Below are 20,601 nucleotides of genomic sequence, written 5' to 3'. Positions count from 1 at the left end.
TGTGTCTTTTTCTTTAAGTATGTAAATCCTACACTGTAGGCTTTTTTTTTTTTTTTCCTTTTTCTTTTTCTTTTTGTAGTGGTAGAAAATGTTGAACAATTGTCCATGAGCATGAGCCAACGGTTCATTGCTGATATCCCCAGAATGCCAATATTTGCAATGCAAACAGTTAGTACAATTTACCAGTTCTATGAAAGGCCCTGACATATCTGCCTCAAGGTCTGGAGGCTCTGCTATACAACCACAAATAGTCTTTCCATTTCCACGTAACCTTTTGATACAGTGACAGCTGCATTAAGCTGCTTCTGCCCAGCAATTCCACATGCCAGGCTGGTTTAATTGGTTATAATGCCACAGAAAAAGCACTGCTAGCAGAACACCATCAAATCATTTTCATGTTGAACCTTCGTGGTCCAGCAACCTCCCCTTCAACTACAGCACCATTGTTTTTGCGAGGGACATATTCAAGGTCAATGCTGGTTTTGTGTTTGCCTTTCCCTCTGCTCCACACAAAAAGAAGTAGGAAACAAAATAAAACCACTCCGAGGAATGTGAAGCAGCCCATAGCTGTGGACACCAATATTGTCTTAAGGTCCAGAGAGAAAGTGTTCGCATTAGTTCCATTGGAACTGGTGTCGTTGGAGTCTGTCATATACATAGGGGTCCTGTTGGCATAAAGGAAACGGTCTGAAGTAAACCCCTTCACCGTAAGGGAGGCCGAATAGGTATCGTTCCCAGCTGCATTACTTGCAATACAAACATATATTCCAGTGTCCTGGTCTTGAGCAAATCGAATTTCCAGTGTGCCGTCTCCCAGAACAGTGGCTCTTCCATTTGATTTAGTTGTGATCAGCCTCCGACGTGGGGTAACCCATGATATGGTGGGTTGCGGATCCCCATCAGCATTGCACATCAGCTGCACTGTCTGCCCTTCCTCCACTACCAGGTACTGCAGCTTCTTGTCTTGTATCTTGGGCTTCTTACAGGTGAAGTAAAAGGAGAGAGCTGTGCTGTGAAAGTCCTTGAATGACCTCTCCTTGACACTGTCTGGGCCAGCACACATCGGTGTTTGGCCTCCAAACTGCAAAGTGGGTTGCCTTTGTAAAATCCAAAGGAGACGGCAATCACAGGCCAGAGGATTGTTGTTAATGCAGAGGATCTCAAGGGCTCTGGGGGAATGAAATACATTCTCTTCTAGGGTTTCTAGCAGGTTTTGGGACACATTAAGCACACGTAAGAATCGGAGCCCTTGGAAAGCATGTGGTTCAATGGTACGTAACTGGGCCCCCACCATGTGGAGCTCCTGCAGGCGTACCAAATCGGAGAGCATGCCTGCTTCAATGGTGCTGATAGGGTTGTAGGAGAGGTTTAGATGTGTCAGGTAAACCAGATGTTTAAAAGCAGAGTAAGGTACTGCAGACAGGTTGGTGTTGGTGATGGAGAGAGAAGTAAGGTTGAGACCATATAGGCTGTTGGCAGGCAGCATGTCCAGGAGGGGCCAGGAGTCTATCTCCAGGTCTTTCAGGCGAAACAATCTTTTGAAGGCATAAGCAGGCAAAGTGTTGATGTTGAGCTGTTTCAGATGCAGACTGATGAGGTTGTGGAGGTGGGAAAGAGCTTCTGTTGGTACAGCTGTGAGGTTGCATCTCTCCAGGGTGAGCTGCTCCAGGCTAAGCAGTCCACTGAAAGCCCTGTGTGATATATAGACCAAATCATTGTCCCCAACCTCCAGGGACTTTAGGTTATGTAGATCTTGGAACATGTAGTCCAGCAAAATGACAATCTTGTTTTCACTTATATCAAGTTTTGTTAAGTTTGACAACCCAGTGAACACCCCAAGGGGAACCAGCTTCAGACGGTTTCCTTTCAGCCTCAGGGAGCGCAAGTTGAAGAGATTGTTGAAGGCTCCAGGCTCCACATTGGCAACTATATTGTCGCTGAGGTCAATCTCCTCCAGCAAGGGGTATGACGTGAACTCCTCAGGGTTGACGCTCTTCAGTCGGTTCTTGCTGAGGTCCAAGATTTTGGTCTCGATGGGAATGCCCTCTGGAATGGCCATCAGGCGCCTCCGGTGACAGCTGACGGACTTGTTCTGGGCCGAGCATTCACAGCGGGCTGGGCAGCCTATGGTGGGGCCCATGAAGACTAGCAGCACAGCCAGACCTAGGAACGGCTGCCAGCAAGATACAGCTGAGTGAAGCATGACTCCACCGGTTTGGTCTAACCCTCTGTCACGGGCCTGTAGGGGTGAGGATGGGAAAGGGAACGTGTTAAGTCTGCAGCAAAAGGAGAACTCTGACAAATTTTAAGTGCCATTTCAAAGCAGGCACATGTGTTTTAATTTGAAATAAAATAAGAAAGCCTATTGTGAACAGCAACAGCAACAAAAAGCAAATTTTCCTTCACTAACATTGGGCTTGTCAAAGGACCTGTTTATCTAACATTTTCCAACCAGACATCAGAGGAGACAAAACAGCTTTTCCCACTGAAAACAGTAAAAGATGTTAGTTCTTTTTCTTTTTTCTTTTTTTTTTTTTTCTTCTCACTCTCAGTGGGTCTCCACAAGCCTGCTATAACTAATGCAGAGATAAACACCATGCACTCTGTAAATAGGGCTAATCACACTACTGATGTGTTTACAGCACCAGGCCTCCATGAGGTGATATCAGTCTAGGCTTTTGCCTTTCCTGTTCACATCAGTGTTTTACGGCAAACCTTAATAATGTATTATCTTCAAGAAAAAGAGCTCCTTGACAATGAAAAGATTCCTTTTAACATTTATTGCATGCAGTTATAAATAGATGGATCTTGTTCACATATACACATACACAATGGCTCAGATGAGAAAGAACCACTGCACCTCTGATTAGAATTTGTATTAAGAACAAATTGATTCTTTGCTTTTACAACACAGAGAAATTTTACATGATTTTTAGAACCAAACACCTGAAAAGGATTTATAGAATATGTACTATAGAATACGTCTATGTACTTGCAAGACATGTAAATTAGCTTTGGAAAGAAAAACAAGGTGAGATGAACCGGTAGTGTTTAAGCAGCACATTGTCCTAAGAAGCACAACAGGTTGTTTGGAAGTCACACTTCCAAAGTAAGAGATTTTTATTTTTTTTCTGCCTTCATGTTAAAACTGAGGATAGTACAAGACAAAACGGCCCCTATTAAATTAACTAGCCTTCATGAAATGCTATACTTTACAGGTTTAGTCACCAAAGGTAAGAGACTTTTTAAGGATAGCTACTAAACAAAGACACTCAATAGCCTATTTCAAAAGAAGAAGAAGAAAAAAAAACAACACCAACACAGTGTAGGTACTCAAAGGAAGGCTTGTATGATACACTTGCAGGATAAGGTGTACTGCAAGCAAGGAAATGCCTCAGCCTTGTTGCCCACTCAACTTGATATGGCCAAGTAGTAGGACTGAGAACCTGGCTTTGTAACATTGACAAACATTGCAAGGTGCCTTCGGCGTTGTAAAGCCTTAACTGGATTGGTTAATTTGTGCTTGGTTTTAGTTGTATCTGTAAAATTGTTTACATAACTTCTGCCTGTAACTTCCTCTCAGATCTGGACAGATGACTGTTGTCCAGCTGGACTTACGCATACTGACAAAATTACCCAATTCATTGCCTGACCTGCGGCTTTGAGTCTTGACAATCTGACTAGTGCTTAAATTTCAGTCAAATTTTGCTCAGCTGTGTGCAATCATGTAGATTAGATCCTAGAAGAAATGCTCCCCATACACAGAGAACGATTCGTAGATTTCAGCATAGTAGAAGTAAATTTATGATCCGACCAGACAGTTATGTTAGCAAATAAGGTGTTTGAAACATGTACGAATAATATTAAATGTACCTCAGAAAGTGGAAGAAGAAACAGCCACCACTAACTGTGCTGCAACAACACTATACTTCCCTGGCAAAGACCTTAGGGTGTGGTAACTCATCAAGTAATCCTCTCCTGATCATGGAGGGTTGTCCTTCTCAGATCGTGGACAATCAGATGGGTAGGGATTGGTAATGATGTATTGATGTATCGTTAACAATCCTCAACAGAAACCCCATGGTCCGAATTGTAAACATCAGCATTTTTGTAACTCAGTAATAAATAGCTGTTGTGCTTTGACTATTAAAATCTTAAATGGGTGAACAATAAATTCTCTTGGAGCTGCATGTAAGTTATGTTTGACTAACTGCAAATAAATGATGCACATAACGCTCCTTTCTTAACTCTGTGGAAGAATCTTCCTCTTGACTGACATGGCTTCTTTCCACTGACATTTTTTATGCAGAGAGGCAAATTGCATGCTGTTTTTGCGGTGTAGTCTGGAGACCTGGATGAAGACTATTCTGTATTATACTACTTATAAAAGCACATTTCAGCTTTGTCCTAGAAGGACAAACTGCTGAGATTCATTTAGTTACCCCCTTACGTTGTACTCTTGCAAGTAACTATTGCTAGTTATGTCCAGCTGTGATAAAGCTTTTCAGAGATAAACTTCACTTCATTAGGCACAAAGTTAAAACTGGAAATCTATAGGGGTCTGTGAGTTAGGTGTTTGCAATGAATTCAGATCAAAGAGGCTTTTGGGTGCTCTGATCACTACCTTCAGAGCTCAGTCTGTGAGGTTAGCACTTTCATACCAATACTTCTGCAAGCAGGGAATTCATTTCCTATCTTATTCCCCTAATACATGAAGCACAAAGTAAACAGCTTCAGTGGAATACAAGCACCCCTGGAGTGTTCATTCTAGATGGCAAAAATATGAAATGCTCTTGCAGCTATCCAAGCCACCAGGTAACTAAAACTTCTGAGGAGTGTGAAGTAGGTAGATGGTATAAAAGATGATAAAAGAATTTTTTGACCGTTGCTGAAATAAAGAAAGGTAGTGTTAATAAAGTGTGTCAAACATTAATAGTTATCCTCTGCAAGAACGTATGCACAGAGATAGAGATGGATATGCATTTAGCTGTAATGGTGTATGCATGTGTGTGCATGCATTTGCAGGAAAGGAAGATTCAGAACTGAGATTTAAGCTGGAGTAAATTACACATAAATAAGGAAAAACATTAAGTTATACTTAGTTACAAGACAGGAGAACAAAGGTAATTTATAGCAACAAATAGAGGTTAGAAGAAAACGTAAATTAAATGGATTATTTCAATTTTCATTGACACAGATGATACTACCACACTTCCTGCTAATCATATCTGTGACTACATACTGAACTTTGAACTTCTTTTTGCAGTAATTACTTTTTCTTCATTATAGAAAATATATAACCTTAGCTCAGATGCTTATACAGATAACAAACAAACGGTAAAAAGGTCTAGCACAGGAAGTATGGGCAACTTCAAAGTTTCTGACTATTTGAAAAACAAGGTGAATGGTGGGAGAAACTTACAGTGAACTGTATATGATCCAGTCTGAATTTAATGAATGTAAAGTGTAACTTTCAGGACATGTCTGTTAATATCAGTAACAGAACCTCTCTTGGGCCATCAGTGTGAGTACGTCTTGAAAGCATACATCTTCATCCCTAGTGTATATTTTTGTGTCAGTGTGATCACCATTGCTTACTATTATACATCCATTAAACAGCAATGCTGCTGTTTAAAAATCTAATCAGAATGGGGCCATTAAATAATCCTTTTCACTGCAAGATGATTTTTTATTATTATTATTTTTTCAGCTCACAATACTTTTAATGATAACCCACATTACTTTAGACTTGTGGGATGCTAATTAATTGCCAGCTTTACTGACACAGTACTGAAATATGTGTCATTGATCAATATGGTATTTTTCATTCCTGCTTAAACAACCTGCACGTACATACTTTATCCTTTGCCAGTCTAGGCTCTAAAGACCTGAAGGTTTACTTCACTATCCTTTGCATCTTTCGTAAAACTTTCATTCATTGTGCTGCATACAAGAAAGTAAAGTACATATATACCAATATACATACATATCTACAAGTAAGCTAAAATAATCATATTTTTGCACTGTAATTACACTATGCCTTGCACTATGGAGTACTTCTCTAAGATGATAACCTGTTAGCACAAAAATACTAATAAAATAATAAAAAATTAGGAACCAGCAGGATTTATATGCTTGAATACGAATGTTAACTTTTAATTAATTAAAGTTAGAAATTAGGATAAATTTCTTCTCAGAAAGAGCAGTCAGGCATTGGAACGGGTTGCCCTGGGAGTTGGTGGCATCACCATCCCTGAGGGTGTTCAAGGAAAGGTTGGACGTGTTGCTTAGGGACATGGTTTAGTGTGTGACGTTGGTAGTAGGACAGGATGATCTTGGAGGTCTTTTCCAACCTTAATGATTATATGATTCCCTGAAAGTTAAAAAATAACTCTGCCCTTTTTTGCCTTTCTCTGCTTCTGTTTCTTAAGTCCCATGTCAAGAGTCAAGTTATTGTTGGCTGGTACTCTTTTTCAACACAAGACCTCAATCAAAGTTTAGCTATGCAATTCACAAAGCTCATAGAAGTTATTAGTTAATAGCTCTGTGTGAGCTCACCCCAAATTGCAATCCCTACTGCTTTGAAATGCAAATCATTTTGCACAGAATTCTTCAGCTTTGAACCTACTCATAAATGCTATACAAAAATGTGTCTGTATCAGTACCCCATAGCTTTTGAATTGAAGTATACCAAAATATAAATAAAAAGCAAACTGTTGATCCTTCAGATTGCTGTACAAATCTGAACAACAAAGACAGGAATGTGACAAGCCATGAAAACGTGCTATATTTTGTATTATTTCTGCCTCTCCCTCAGTCTCATTTTCAAGCTTTTAGAGCTAAAAGCTTCAGTGCATCTGACCAGGCTCTATTCCTTATCCCATCTGATACTATGGTACTGTGGATGACCAGGCTTTAGGTAGAAGATGTGAGATCCAGATTCGTTTCTGTCATTGGTCTCACATCTGATGCTTTCACTTTTTGATATCCCTTTTTCCCTCCCAATCTCTCAGTCTTTCTGACAGTTAAAAAATCCACTGGACCATATCAAAGTTGATGATTCTGCCTGACGTTATGGTCATTTTGTACTTTCTCTTCTATGGTTCTCTTTTTGAAAATATAACTGTATTAAACAAACTTCCTAAGATGAAGTTTTGCATAGCAGGTGTCTGACTTGTACTCACACACCTAAGCTCTTAACAGCTAATCCAGAGAAGCAAGCAAAGTCCCTATTTTAAAGAATTTTAAATCATGTCCTGCCCATTGCTCAAGTCATAAGGCATCAAGACAGATTTTTTATGAGCCTTTGTTCAGAGACAGTAAATTGTTCTTCTTGTATAAGATTGTTTATTTCCTATCTTGTTGCTGAATTTTAGCATTCCTGTGTTTCAGAGCATGTAACAGATCCTGAGGAGTATGAAAGGTCTTGTCTTTGCCATTCATGTCACCATCTGCAATGCTTCAGCAAGCAATAAGCCAACAAAACCTTCGCTCAAACCTTTGCAACAAGACACCTTTGCTTGTGTGTGTTCAGTAGACAGTTACTGAATGTGAGCAGCTAAAGCTGCTGCTGAAGATTTTAGCTGTGTCCTGCAAACTTTCACCCAGTTCAGTGTGGTTTAGGAAGGTGTTTTTTTTTTTTTTTTTTTTTCCTCACAACCTTAACTTGTAGCAGCCATCATAAATGATTATTTCATAAGACCAGCTGATCTAGCTTTCCTGTTCTCTCCTGTGATGCTGGACAAGAGCTTTCCAGGTAAGTGTGGAGAGAAAGGGGGATGAGTCCTTGCTGCTGGACTGCAGCAAGGAGGCGATGGTAGGAAGTTGTACTGGGGACAAGTGAGAAAAGGCTGGGAGGATGGCAGAAATGAACCAAGATGGTTCAAGGGACAGTGGAAGAAAACCATTAAAATGCTAGGCATGTTCTTATAGAAAGAGACAATGCTACAGGGAGGACTGAAATCCTGACTGTGGCATTTCCTGCAATTTTGACATTACTCTCACAGGGTCTCCCAATGTAAGACTGAATGTGTAGCAAAGGGTTTGCCTCACCAAGTCTTGTGCCAGGAAAACACCTAAGCTTTGTGTTTGGATCTCAAGCTCTATTACAGGCCATGTCAAGCCTTCTTATATGCTCTTCAAAGGATGTTTTTTTCTTTACAATGGAGCATTTCAGAAACAATGCAAGTACGGCATATAATTTTCCTTGCCTCTTCAATCAAACCTTTCTTACTTCTGCAGAGATTCTGCTCTCCGTCCCTTCATTGATCTCTGAAACATATCAGCTTTTAAATAAAATGCAAGCATGAAGTAGCTGTTATTTGCATTCCAATAATTAATAGATTGGAAAGAACTGTGAACAACAAGAAAACAAAACCAAAGAAGGCTGCTGATTCACTTGAATTTGAAACAAAGACTTGTTTCAATTATTCTACAGTCCTGCAATCATTCTCCACCACTAACTTTTCAGGAAAAGCTTCTTGGACTAAGACCAACTCAGAGGACAGTCATGTTGCATTTGTTTTCAGGAGAATTGGTACTTGCTTTCTGGTTATATTTTCAGGACCCAGATCCAGGACACTATTCCATTATAAAAGACGGTATACAGAAATGGAAAAAAATATATATCAAAAAATACAATAAAAATAAAATTTTTGAAGTGCTTATCCAGAAGTATTTTTGTAAGACTGATTAAAGTCTTTTTACCATGTTTTACAAAGCTAGACAAGTGGGCAGAGTTTTTACTCCAAATGCTTAGATTATTGTTTGAATCAAAGTAAAAGAAATAACTGTGCCAAACAACAGAAAGTAAGAAAATCACTTGATTCAAAATTCATTTGTTTGTGCAAGTGCATTAATTCTAACCTAGTGGGCAGCTGAACTCCATCACAACCACTCTCTCACACTCCTTCTCAAAGGAAAAAGGTAGAAAATGTGATGGAGAGGGCTCAAGGGTTGAGATAAGGACAGGGATATCACCCACCAATTACCATAACAAGCAAAACAAACTCAGCAAAAGTAGATTAATAGAATTTATTACCTATCACTAGCAGACTAGAGCAGTAAGAAACTAAAAGCAAACAAAAAATACATGATGTGACATGAAGCAGCTGCTGGGTGACCTCTGCTCACAGAGGTCACCACTGCAGCCCCCCTGCTACCAGGCCTTTGCCATGTAAACCCAATACATCAAGTTGCCTTACAATTCCAGGCTTTCTGAAATTAAGCAAAGAAATGAAGCCATATGTATGTATACCTTCTGTTTCTAATTCCATGTTTTTAAGACTGATAAACCAATTTCTTGCATTTGTCACAAAGAAAGTGAATCTTGAGAAGAAATTTGAAGGAAAATATAATAAGGATTATCTCATAGGAGACACTTTATGCATAAATATCAGGAAAAGAAAGTGGAGATATTTGCAGGAATAGACAGAAGATATTCCCTCAGACACCATTGGTAGGTTGAAGGTCAAAAGATTTATGAAAGGTATTATATGAACAATTATGTGAAGAGCTGTAAAAAAGTAAAATTCAGATTTTTTTTTTTTTTTTTTTTTGCATAGGTTAATGATGCAAGTCAACCTTCAGGGAAAGGTAACAATACTATTCTATTCACACAATTAAATAGCTTGTAAGGATCACAAATATTTGCATTAAATGTTTTTTGGAAAAAAAAAATCTTGGTTGAAAAAAACATGAATTGCTCTGAATCGCACATCTTTTCCATCATCTATTCCTCCTAACTCAGAAACAAGATTTTGAATGGCCAAGTTCTTCAGATTACTTCTGCCAAGTTGTCCACTCATCTCTGGTAACTTTTATCCCTATTCTACTGGTGAAAAGTGATGTCAATAAGAGATAATAATTCAATGGCAAAGACAAGAATAGCGCAGTTACCATGACTACAGATGTGTTGATACACCTAAATGTGATAATGCAATTATAGGGAAAGACACAGACTCTCTCAGAGAGACAGAGATCCTCAATAGCTTATATTTTGTTGAAGCCAATTAATAGTGAAAGAGCACCCAACTGATGCAGCGAAACCTAACATACCTGGACTTTGCGTTAAGTGTCGGTATATGGTAGTCTGCTGTGTGACTGGTGACTTCACAATGATAGATATTATATTAAAAGAGTTCACATTTTTATTAAGCTGCTTTAACCCAGAGTGATACTAAGCAAAAATCCATCAAGCTGTATTTCATTGATGATTCGTGGAAAATATTAATGATTCATTTACTGAGAATGACTTATCATGGGGGAAGAAAGGCAGATTTATGACAGTATGGAAGGGGAGACAAAATGACAAGAAGGTAAGAGCCACAGCTGTTGCTTTTTGGGAACTCAGCAGTCACAATAGTAAAAATCTCTTGCAAGATAAAGTTTATCATTTCAGAAGGGACCTTGCTGTGTTTCACAATATATCCAGGCTGGTGAACTTAAGAAAGCTCTGCTGCTGTAAGTAGGACACTGAACAAGAGAATGAGAAAGTGCTAAGTCCTATGCTTGCTTTTCATATCTATACTAATTAATGCAGTCTAAATAAATTAACTCAAAACAAGTCAGTAGGAAGAGTAACTGCATTGACTAAAGAGAAGGAAGGGAAGCTTTTGTTGACAGCAGTTCTACGTTAAAAGGCTATCTTTCTTCATCTTGAAAGAACTAAGCTTTCTTTTAGAGCTGTATGGCAGTAAAGCTCATGACACGGCAATAAGGCTGACGTCCCTGTTGCCTAGATGGGATCTCTTCTATTGAGAAAAGATGGAATTCCTTCAGAAATGTTAATTCTGACATCCAGCTGTATCTGAGCTTCCACAAGTGAAAATTTTGGTGATGGAAAGCCACTGAAAAGATAAGAGAAATCCTGCTTTAAATGTGTGCCAGCTGCAGTGTTTCTAGGGCAAGTACATTCAAGTATAATTGAATCCTGCTTCAGTAATCCATTTATGGAGCCACAAGCATCTCTAGTAGGATCTAGGACATCATAAAAAAGGATGTTGATGTCACCTGTTACAAATGGATGTTTCCTTCAAATACCTGCACTTCAAAGCCCAAAGATCTCTGTGGCTGCCAGAAGAAACGAAATGTTCTGGTGAAGTTTTGTATGCACCTTTTGCAATGTGAGAATGCTATATCAATGTATTTTTCAAGCTGCCCATTAACATCATTTCATTTTTTTGTTAGGTTTAACACCCAAAGATCTGTGTTGTTGTGATGACTTTATCCACACATTACAAGAGAGGTATGTGATTGTGACCTTACTGGCTGTTAGGAGAGGCAAACAGATTAAAGTGCCATCTGTACAATGATGGCAGGTGACAAGTATTTTGCATGCAGCTGTATGTAAATACTGAACAGGGCAAAAGGGAGACCAAAACTGTATGGTCCTCCACAGGGTAGAGGTCTGGTGAAGTCAATGTTGTGATTGCAGTCACCAAGCAGGGTCTCAAACAGTTTCATTCACTTGACTTGGTTCCCTGCAGCTTTCTGCTGGCAGCAGAGCCTGGTGACTAATTGTGTCATGTGAAGAGGCTAAAGCATTTGAAAACAAAGCATGCCCAGGAAAGCTAAAAGATCAATCAATTAGTACTACAGTTGTTGTTGCTGTTCATTTCAGAACTCAAAGTCTGTTTAGCCAAATGGCTCCAAATATTTAAGGCCCAGTAGTTTTAAGAATCTTTTTAGCCAAGTACACCTCAAAAAGCAAATAGGTTTTATGAGGGTAATACTGATCTCTGTCTGTTTAAGGTTTTAGGTGGCGGTATGCAGTTTAAATTTTACAGCTCCAACTATTTGAAACTGGCTAAAAATTGAAGAAGAAATCTGAAGAGATAAAAACCAATATATTTTCTTTTCTGCTAAGACAAAAAATTCAAATGTGGGTACTGCACGTGTAGTGGGGAGACAAGATTCACTTAGTGAAGCTGTAATACACACATAATTGCACTAGAGTTTATCTGGTTAATACAAGGAAAAATGAAATGCATCAGCTGTGCATTTTTTTCCACCTGGATAAGCGTGTTGGCAGCTGTTCTGTTTGTGTCTTGCACAGAAACCCTATTAGTCGATACACAGAGCGTATTCCCTGGGGACTGTCTTCATACTGTCATACGCAAGGCCTTCAAAGCACAGCGTGGAAGGAAGCTCCTGAGCCATCAGATTCTGTTTGTAGACTGCAGGAGTAGTTAGAGAGTCTGGAGAGACAATACAGCAGCTACAGTATTATGTTTGGTACATTAAAAATACTCACAAGAGAATAAACACATTTCTTAGTCCTTGTTGGAAGTCCCCAAAGTGCAAGCCAGATCTCTGCTGATACAATGTTGTTGGATTCAGTGTGACTATTACAGCAGAAAATTGTGGCCAGCACTCAAGGACTGGAACAAAGGACAGAAGGGATGTATTTCAGCTCACTGGCCAATGCCGACAGTCTCTGCAGGAACAAGTTGTGTGATAGACCCAATTGTAGCTACTTACTGGCTCAGGTAGGGCAGATAGCCCAGGGAAAGCTGTACGAAGCTACTGCTCCAAATAGAGTTGATCAAAACGTATAAACTGGAGAGCAAAATAAAATTGTCAGCAGAAGAGATGAAACTGAGAGAATGTTGAAGACACAAAATTGCTGAAATTTTGTACTCAGATTTTTTCACTTAGGTCAGAGTCATAATCAGGTCTTTTGACTTGAGCCCGGCTTGTTGCAGAGGTATCATAGTTTCTGTTGAACAACTGTTTTCTTTTTTCTCTCTCTCTCTTTTATTCTTATTTTTTATTTTTTTAACCACAGTTGCTTAAACAAATTTAAGACAGTTACTGCAACAGTAGTATTCATTAAAAACATAACATTCATGCACACTAGCACACACAAAAAATGCACGTTTGCTTTAAAGTCTTTAAAGGAGAGGGCTGTTTATAGCGTCTATAATAATACTCTCCCAGAATAACACACTTGTCCTCATCCTAAATAAAATTAATGCTAAAACAGTTTTCTCTTGCTGGAACAATTTCATATGGTCTAATTAAAAAACAAAACTAAACAAAAAACCATGAATGCTTGAGTCTGCATGGATACATCTATCCATAATGATGTCTCAGTCTTATTCCTAATTAAAAAATCATTAATATCAAAGACAATTGTGAGAAACTCCAATGAGACTACCATTTGGGATCTTAAGACTGAAGGCAGCACCCCTGCCATCAACTGAAATTCACTTATTCAAGAGCTGACTGTAAGCATCGATGTACTTCTTGCTGAAGTCTGTACATAATATTTCAGTCTTTCAGTTAGTATCTAACTAAAATGTAACATACATCAAACAGTTGCCTGACAAACTGAGAAAAAGAGAACTGACTGATGGCAATTGGTTCACTCTCAAAAGCATTACATATTTTCAGTATTTCTTGTCACTGGTTACTGAAGTGGGGTGGGAGTTGCAGACAAAGTGGGTACATGAACAAGAAGGACACCACTGAGGCTGTGCACTGGAGACCTTTCTGCATCTCCTCCAGTGAAAGATACCTTGCATGTGTGTGTCATTTCTGAGCAGATACTACCAGAAATGCAAAATCTGTGTAATGATTGAGGCACACGAATAGAGGCATTCATTTCACTTGTGCCTTGAAGCGAAGTTTATAATCTCTGAGTCTTAAGGTGAAAGGACATCTGTGAAGCAATAGATGCTGGCAGTTTCCCATGGCTCTGAAATATGTGACATGACTTCCTCCAAATTCCTTGTCAGTAAGTTACAATTCATTTGATTTGGAAAATTCAACACAGTCTTAATATTTTTTACCCATCCAATGACAAACATCACTAGAATGATCTAGAATTCAAGAATGATCATAAGAAACAACATTTATTTAAATGTGTACATGCATGGATATAATCAGTAGTAAATGAAATTTTCTTTTCATCCAATTCCCCAAGTTGGGCTACTTATTATTGTAATTGTATCACTCATTCAAGGGCACTAACAAGTAACTCAGTAAGCCTGGCATGGGGATTCAAACTCAAACTGTCTTATGCCTGGCTTGACTGAGAGGTCTGGTCAGATAAATACATCTAGGTGTATTTAAAGGTGTTTTTGGGTAGCTTTAGATACTTACATTATCTTTGTGAAACTGCTTTCAGATGATCTAAATCAATCTCAGTGAGGTTGCAAAAGGTACTCAGATATGATTTTATTCTTCAAACACACAGTAAGATGGAGATATCCATGATTCAAACAGGCTGAATTCCATTGATCAATGGTATAAAAAAACTTTGGTGCATATTGCCACAAATCTCACTGGAAATACCAATAGTTAACTTTCTGTATGGTATGAAACTGGTCAGGAGCTGGCAGGTGGGATGACTAACTGACAAAGACAATAAAACATGAAAGAACACAATTTCACTCATAAGAAATTACTGTGAAATGGGTATCTGAGGTAGTATTTTTCATGACACACCCCTCCCTCCAACAAAGTACATCAGTATAGTATATCTTAAGAGGTGGTCCATACTATTACATATGCCATATTTGCATTCCTGACCTCTAACTGTTGTCATGTACTTTGTAAAGGAGGATCCATAAGCCTCAGAAGAATATTTTCGCTGTGTCTGAACTTGGAGTCCTCACGAAACTCTGTAGATCCATAATTGTTGGTGGTGTTTAGGGACTCACACAACAAGATTATTCAAGACATTATACTCAGCCTGTTTCTCACAGTTGCATCCATTTTTTTTATTGTGTGGCCAGATTTTAATTCAACATCTTTTACACAATTCATAGTGCAGAAAATCCTCTGTAAAGCAATAATCCTTGTTATTATGTATGACAGAAATACAAGAACAACTCCCTATCTTCCATATGATGATTTTTTTCAAAGCCTTCTGGTTTTCCTATTGATTTCCTGAGTCTGCTTCCAACTATATCAAAAACATTCTGGTAATCTGTCTCAGTGATTTCACTAGCTTCTTAAATGAAAGCAAGGGAGGAAAAAAAATGTAGCAATGACCACTCCTTATTTTCATGCTGAAGCAGCTGGTATGGGAATAAGAGTCAGATATAAACACCTGGTGGACTCTCAAGACAATCTCTCTTTCTAATTTTTCTGCTGTAGGAAATAAAAAGACCAGGTGATGTGCAAAATTCAGACTATTCACACAGTCTTTTTTTTTTTTTTTTTTTTTTTTTTTTGAAAGGGTAAAGAACAATGACTCTGTTTTCATATTGCATATAGTTGCAGGTGCACAGAACTGAGGTATAAATTTAAAGGAAATCAAAACCATATTTCAGCAGATGATATGAAGCAGTGAAAGGTGTTCAGTGTTTTGCTATTTTTGTTCTTTTTGCTAGCTAAGTGAAAATAAAAAAGATTTACTTTTATTCTCCTTTCCTAAGGGTTATCATAACTTCTTGCTTATAAGTAATTATATTCCAATTTAATTGAGGATGAGAATAATACAGCAATGGCCCAAATCTTACTTTTTAGTCTTTTTCAAAACAGGACATTATCTGTTGAGTATAGTAACAATTAATTAGTGAAATATTAAAAGGATAACCAGTTCAGACCCATCACAATAAAGTCTGTGTTTTCCTCTTTGGTGTAACACTGTCTGAGCTCAGCTTAGCACCTGGGCAGCAGCTGATATCAAAAATGCAGGAATGTTGATAGATACTCTTTCCCCCATATATTTGATATATTTAGGATATAAATAAGCACCGTATCAAACTATGCAGGCTTCTCACCAAGTGGTGGCTTCAGACATTAAATCCAGACTCCTCTTTTTTGTGACTTTACGCCTATTTCATCCCATGACAGGAGAACTGGACACATCAGCTTAAGATGGGACACCTAGAGGATTTGCCAAAAAGACGTCACCCACCTGCTGTGACCTCTCACCATCACACCTGATAATTCATGGATAACACCTTTGTTTCCTAATATCATAAGACCTAATATTAGTCATAACATTGTGATTTAACTATGACTGCTTTGAATGCTGAGTCCAGACTTCCAGCAATGTCAAACCAAGTTTCCACGGGTAACATCACTAAATGTACATTTACGTAACCATCCTTTGTCAGGATGTGAGGGCTTATGTCTTTGATATGTTTTGTTACTTGAAAAGTGACTGAACAAAGAGCTGGTTAAAGCCTCATGCTTCAGAAGGCCTTGTTTCAACTCTCCTCTTCCCTGTTGCAAACACGTGCTATTTGTGCCTTCTCTGTCTTGGAGGGGTCAGACAGTCAGAGCTTGCACTGGAAGGCACAGAGGTATGGATCTCTTCAGTCCTGCAAAGAGGGGATTTGTGGCTTGCTCTGGCAACCCTTGAGATGCCTGTGCTTCTAACTGCCAGACACCCACAACCTGTGTATGGTTCTCAAGCAGTCATGGATAGAGGACCTCCTTCTGGTGTGCTGTGCTGTTGTCATACAGCAGACCCACTGCTGCATATGACTAGCTAAAATACCATTTTTTTTAAGGACAGTTGACTCTGATCCACTGGAATATTTGGTTTTACAGACCAGCATCACTCCCAGCTAAATTTGTTAGGCAAGAGGATGAAAAGGATCTTGTTCCCACCACAGCCAAAGCAGTTTGCCAGTAGGTTTACTGGAAGCAGAAATGCTGTGAACCAAATTCCAGTTAATTTCCTCAAGCAAGTAATTTTGACAGAGGCTGAATGCTCATGTACAAAGTGTCAGATACATACCAAATACTAACATTTTACTCATTGCTAGGCTTTCCCTAAGCTTGTAAGATTTTCTGCAGCCTTGCTGTACCTGTTACAGTCTCCTTGTAGAAGGATGGGACTTTCTCAGTTGATAAAGGAAAAGAGAGATTTTTAAAAAAATATATTTTTATATGTATATATATATTATTAGCAGTGAATATCTCTGATCATGACACTGATTTTACTTCATTTTTTAATTATATAAACTGAGTTCAAATAAAAAGTCTTTTCATTTCCACACAGGTTTCTGTGCTCTCAAAAACAGCAATACCATAAAGTACTTAAAAGCAGAAAAACTACTGAATCTGACAGGAGGACTCTTATACGTGAGATTAGTTAGCTGAAGGACAACTATTTGATCAATAGGTGATTCTTTCATAGTTTCTTTCTCCTTCCCAAAAAAGGCTGGGGTTTTTATTTTTCCCTTTGTAATAGAAAGTCTTTGTTTTTAGAGGCTCATTTAAGCCAAACTCTTTCTGCTAGAAAAAAAAAACACAAATAATAAAATCAGAAAATGCCTTGCTATTCCATCTTCAATCAGTTGTAATGCCAAGCATATGCTCAGGAGGTAGAGACAGGAAAACGTGAAATTATCTAAATGCGTAGATGTACTTAGTATGATGATAATGCAAATTCTGAAAATCTTTGAGCTACTGGAATTTACTCTTAAAGATAAGCAACTGGATTCAATTTAGAGAAGCCATGCCCACTTTCACAAACAATTTCAAAACCCTGAATTTGGGAAACTGTGAGCTCTAAAACATTGTAGCAAAGACATATTAAAAAAATAAATAAATGTTTTAAAAGTTAAGAAAAAAGGAAAAAGATGGAACATTATTTTTGTAAAACTTCAGTATTACTTCATGCCAGACTTGTGATTTGCAGGGAGTCTATTTACTGAGGTGGCATTGATTATGTGGTGGCAGCGTGGGACAAGCTGGTAACCAGTAATGGTATATATGGCAGAGAGTAAACAGTAAATAATTACTGTGCTATCCATTCTTCTGTATAATAAAAACCTCTTCTGTAGACAACTGATAGATGAGAATGACACAAGCTAAATCTGAGCTCTGTGATTCAAAACCCTCCTGCCCAAGCTTCCTTTTCAGTGTTTGGGAGCATTGACAATCACTTGGGTAAGGAAAACTGCACTCTTCAATTATCTGCCTATGTCTGATAGAATAGAACACAGAATTAATAATGAGCATTATATCTATTTTTTGAATCAGTGATTCAGAATGCCTTATTCTGCATTCTGCTGTCAGGTCTTGATGAAGAGAGTGCTCCCCCCAGGAATTAAGGAAACTATTGTATAAAACCAAGAACTGACAACAGAAGGAAGTTAGCCACTCTGTGGAATTTTTAATTAAAAATATAAATAAATAAGAATTGAAACAAATAAAATACTTTTATTTAGGGAGGGCAATTTAACTGCAATGTGCAAGTTACACAGAATCACAGAATCACAGAATTTCTAGGTTGGAAGAGACCTCTAGATCATTGAGTCCAACCTCTGACCTAACACTAACAAGTCTTCCACTAAACCATATCACTAAGCTCTACATCTAAATGTCTTCTAAAGACCTCAAGGGATGGTGACTCAACCACTTCCCTGGGTAGCCTGTTCCAATGTCTAACAACCCTTTTGGTAAAGAAGTTCTTCCTAACATCCAACCTAAAACTCCCCTGGCGCAACTTTAGCCTATTCCCCCTCGTCCCGTTACCAGGCACATGGGAGAACAGGCCAACCCCCACCTTGCTACAGCCTCCTTTAAGGTACCTGTAGAGAACGATAAGGTCACCCCTGAGCCTCCTCCCAGCTCCCTCAGCTGCTCCTCACAGGACTTGTTTTCCAGACCCCTCACCAGCTTGGTTGCCCTTCTCTGGACTCTCTTGAGCACCTCCATATCCTTCTTGTAGCAAGGAGCCCAAAACTGAACACAGTACTCGATGTGTGGCCTCACCAGAGCCGAGTACAGGGGAACAATCACTTCCCTAGCCCTGCTGGCTACACTGCTTCTTATACAAGCCAGGATGCTGTCAGCCTTCTTGGCCACCTGAGCACACTGCTGGCTCATATTCAGCCGACTGTCCACCATCACTCCCAGGTCCTTCTCTGCCTGGCAGCTCTCCAACCACTCATCTCCCAGCCTGTAGCTCTGCTTGGGGTTGTTGTGCCCCACGTGCAGGACCTGGCACTTGGCCTTGTTGAACTTCACGTGGTTGACCTCAGTCCATCGGTCCAGCCTATCCAGATCCTCCTGCAGAGCCTTCCTGCCTTCAAGCAGATCGACACATGCACCTAACTTGGTGTCATCTGTAAACTTACTTAGGCTGCACTCGATGTCCTCATCCAGATCATCGATGAAGATATTAAAGAGGACCGGCCCCAGCAACGAGCCCTGGAGAATGCCACTAGTGACCGGCCTCCAACTGGATTTGACTCCATTCACCACGACTCTTTGGGCCCAGCTATCCAGCCAGATTCTAACCCAACGAAGTGTACGCCAGTCCAAGCCAAGAGCAGCCAGTTTCTTGAGGAGAATGCTGTGGGAAATGGTGTCAAAAGCCTTGCTGAAGTCAAGGTAGACCATATCCACAGCCTTTCCCTCATCCACCAAGCGCGTCACTTTGTCATAGAAGGAGATCATGTTCGTCAAGCAGGACTTCCCTTTCATAAACCCATGCTGACTGGGCCTGATTGCCTGCTTGCCCTGCAAGTGCTACATGACGACACACAAGATAATCTGCTCCATGAGCTTCCCTGGCACTGAGGCCAAACTGACAGGCCTATAGTTCTCCAGGTCTGCCCTACAGCCCTTCTTGTAGATGGGCATCACTTTTGCTAGCTGCCAGTCAGTTGGGACCTCCCCCGATAGCCAGGACTGCCGATAAATGATGGTAAGCAGTTTGGCCAGCTCGTCTGCCAGTTCTCTCAGTACCCTTGGGTGGATCCCATCCGGCCCCATTGGCTTGCACACATCCAAGTGCCGTAGCAGGTCACCAACCATTTCCTCATGGATGGTGAGGGCCACATCCTGCTCCCCATCCCCTTCCACCAGCTCAGGGTACTGGGTATCAAGAGAACAACCAGTATTGCCGCTAAAGACTGAGGCAAAGAAGGCATTAAGCACCTCAGCTTTTCCTCATCTTTTGTAACTAGGTTTCCCCCCGCATCCAGTAACGGATGGAGATTCTCCATTCTTTTGCGTTGATGTATTTGTAAAAAGATTTTTTGTTGTCTTTAACAGCAGCAGCCAGATTGATCTCCAGATGAGCTTTGGCCTTTCTAATTTTGTCCCTGCACAGCCTTGCAACATCCTTATAGTCCTCCTCAGTGGCCCACACTTTTTTCCAGAGATTATAAACCCTCTTTTTTCTCCTAAACTCAAGCCACAACTCTCTGTTGAGCCAGGCCGGTCTTCTTCCACGCCGGCTTGTCTTTGGGCATGTAGGGACGGACCGCTCCTGTGCCATTAAGATTTCCTTCTTGAAAAGCGCCCAGACTTCCTGGACTCCTCTGCCCTTTAGAACCGCCTCCCAAGGGACTCAGCCAACCAGCATCCTGAGCAGCTCAAAGTCAGCCCTCTGGAAGTCCAATATAGCAGTTTTACTGGTCCCCCTCCTGGCCTCGCCAAGAATAGAGAACTCTACCATTTCGTGGTCACTCTGCCCAAGACAGTTTCCAACCACCACATCCTCCACCAGTCCTTCTCTGTTTGTGAACAGAAGATCTAGCAGGGCACCTCCCCTGGTAGGCTCACTAACCATCTCCGTCAGGAAGCTATCTTCCACACTCTCCAGAAACCTCCTAGACTGTTTTCTCTGGGCTGTGCTGTGTTTCCAGGATATGTCAGGGAAGTTGAAGTCCCCCATGA

At 39.9% G+C, this 20,601-nt stretch overlaps 1 protein-coding gene across 1 annotated transcript in view; it reads right to left on the bottom strand.

The window, feature by feature from the left end:
- Positions 1–382: 382 nt before the first annotated feature.
- Positions 383–20,601, bottom strand: part of LINGO2 (leucine rich repeat and Ig domain containing 2) — a gene marked incomplete at both ends in the record, with an annotated part of 166,046 nt that continues 145,827 nt past the window's right edge. Inside the window, one exon of the mRNA XM_082784324.1 lies at positions 383–2,239. Coding sequence (XP_082640450.1) covers positions 383–2,239 — 1,857 coding nt within the window. The remainder of the gene's footprint in view (positions 2,240–20,601) is intronic.

The sequence above is a fragment of the Aythya marila genome (assembly GCF_965140915.1).
Source record: "Aythya marila genome assembly, chromosome: Z".
Classification (NCBI taxonomy): Eukaryota; Metazoa; Chordata; class Aves; order Anseriformes; family Anatidae; genus Aythya; species Aythya marila.
This window is presented reverse-complemented; position numbering and strand designations above follow the sequence as displayed.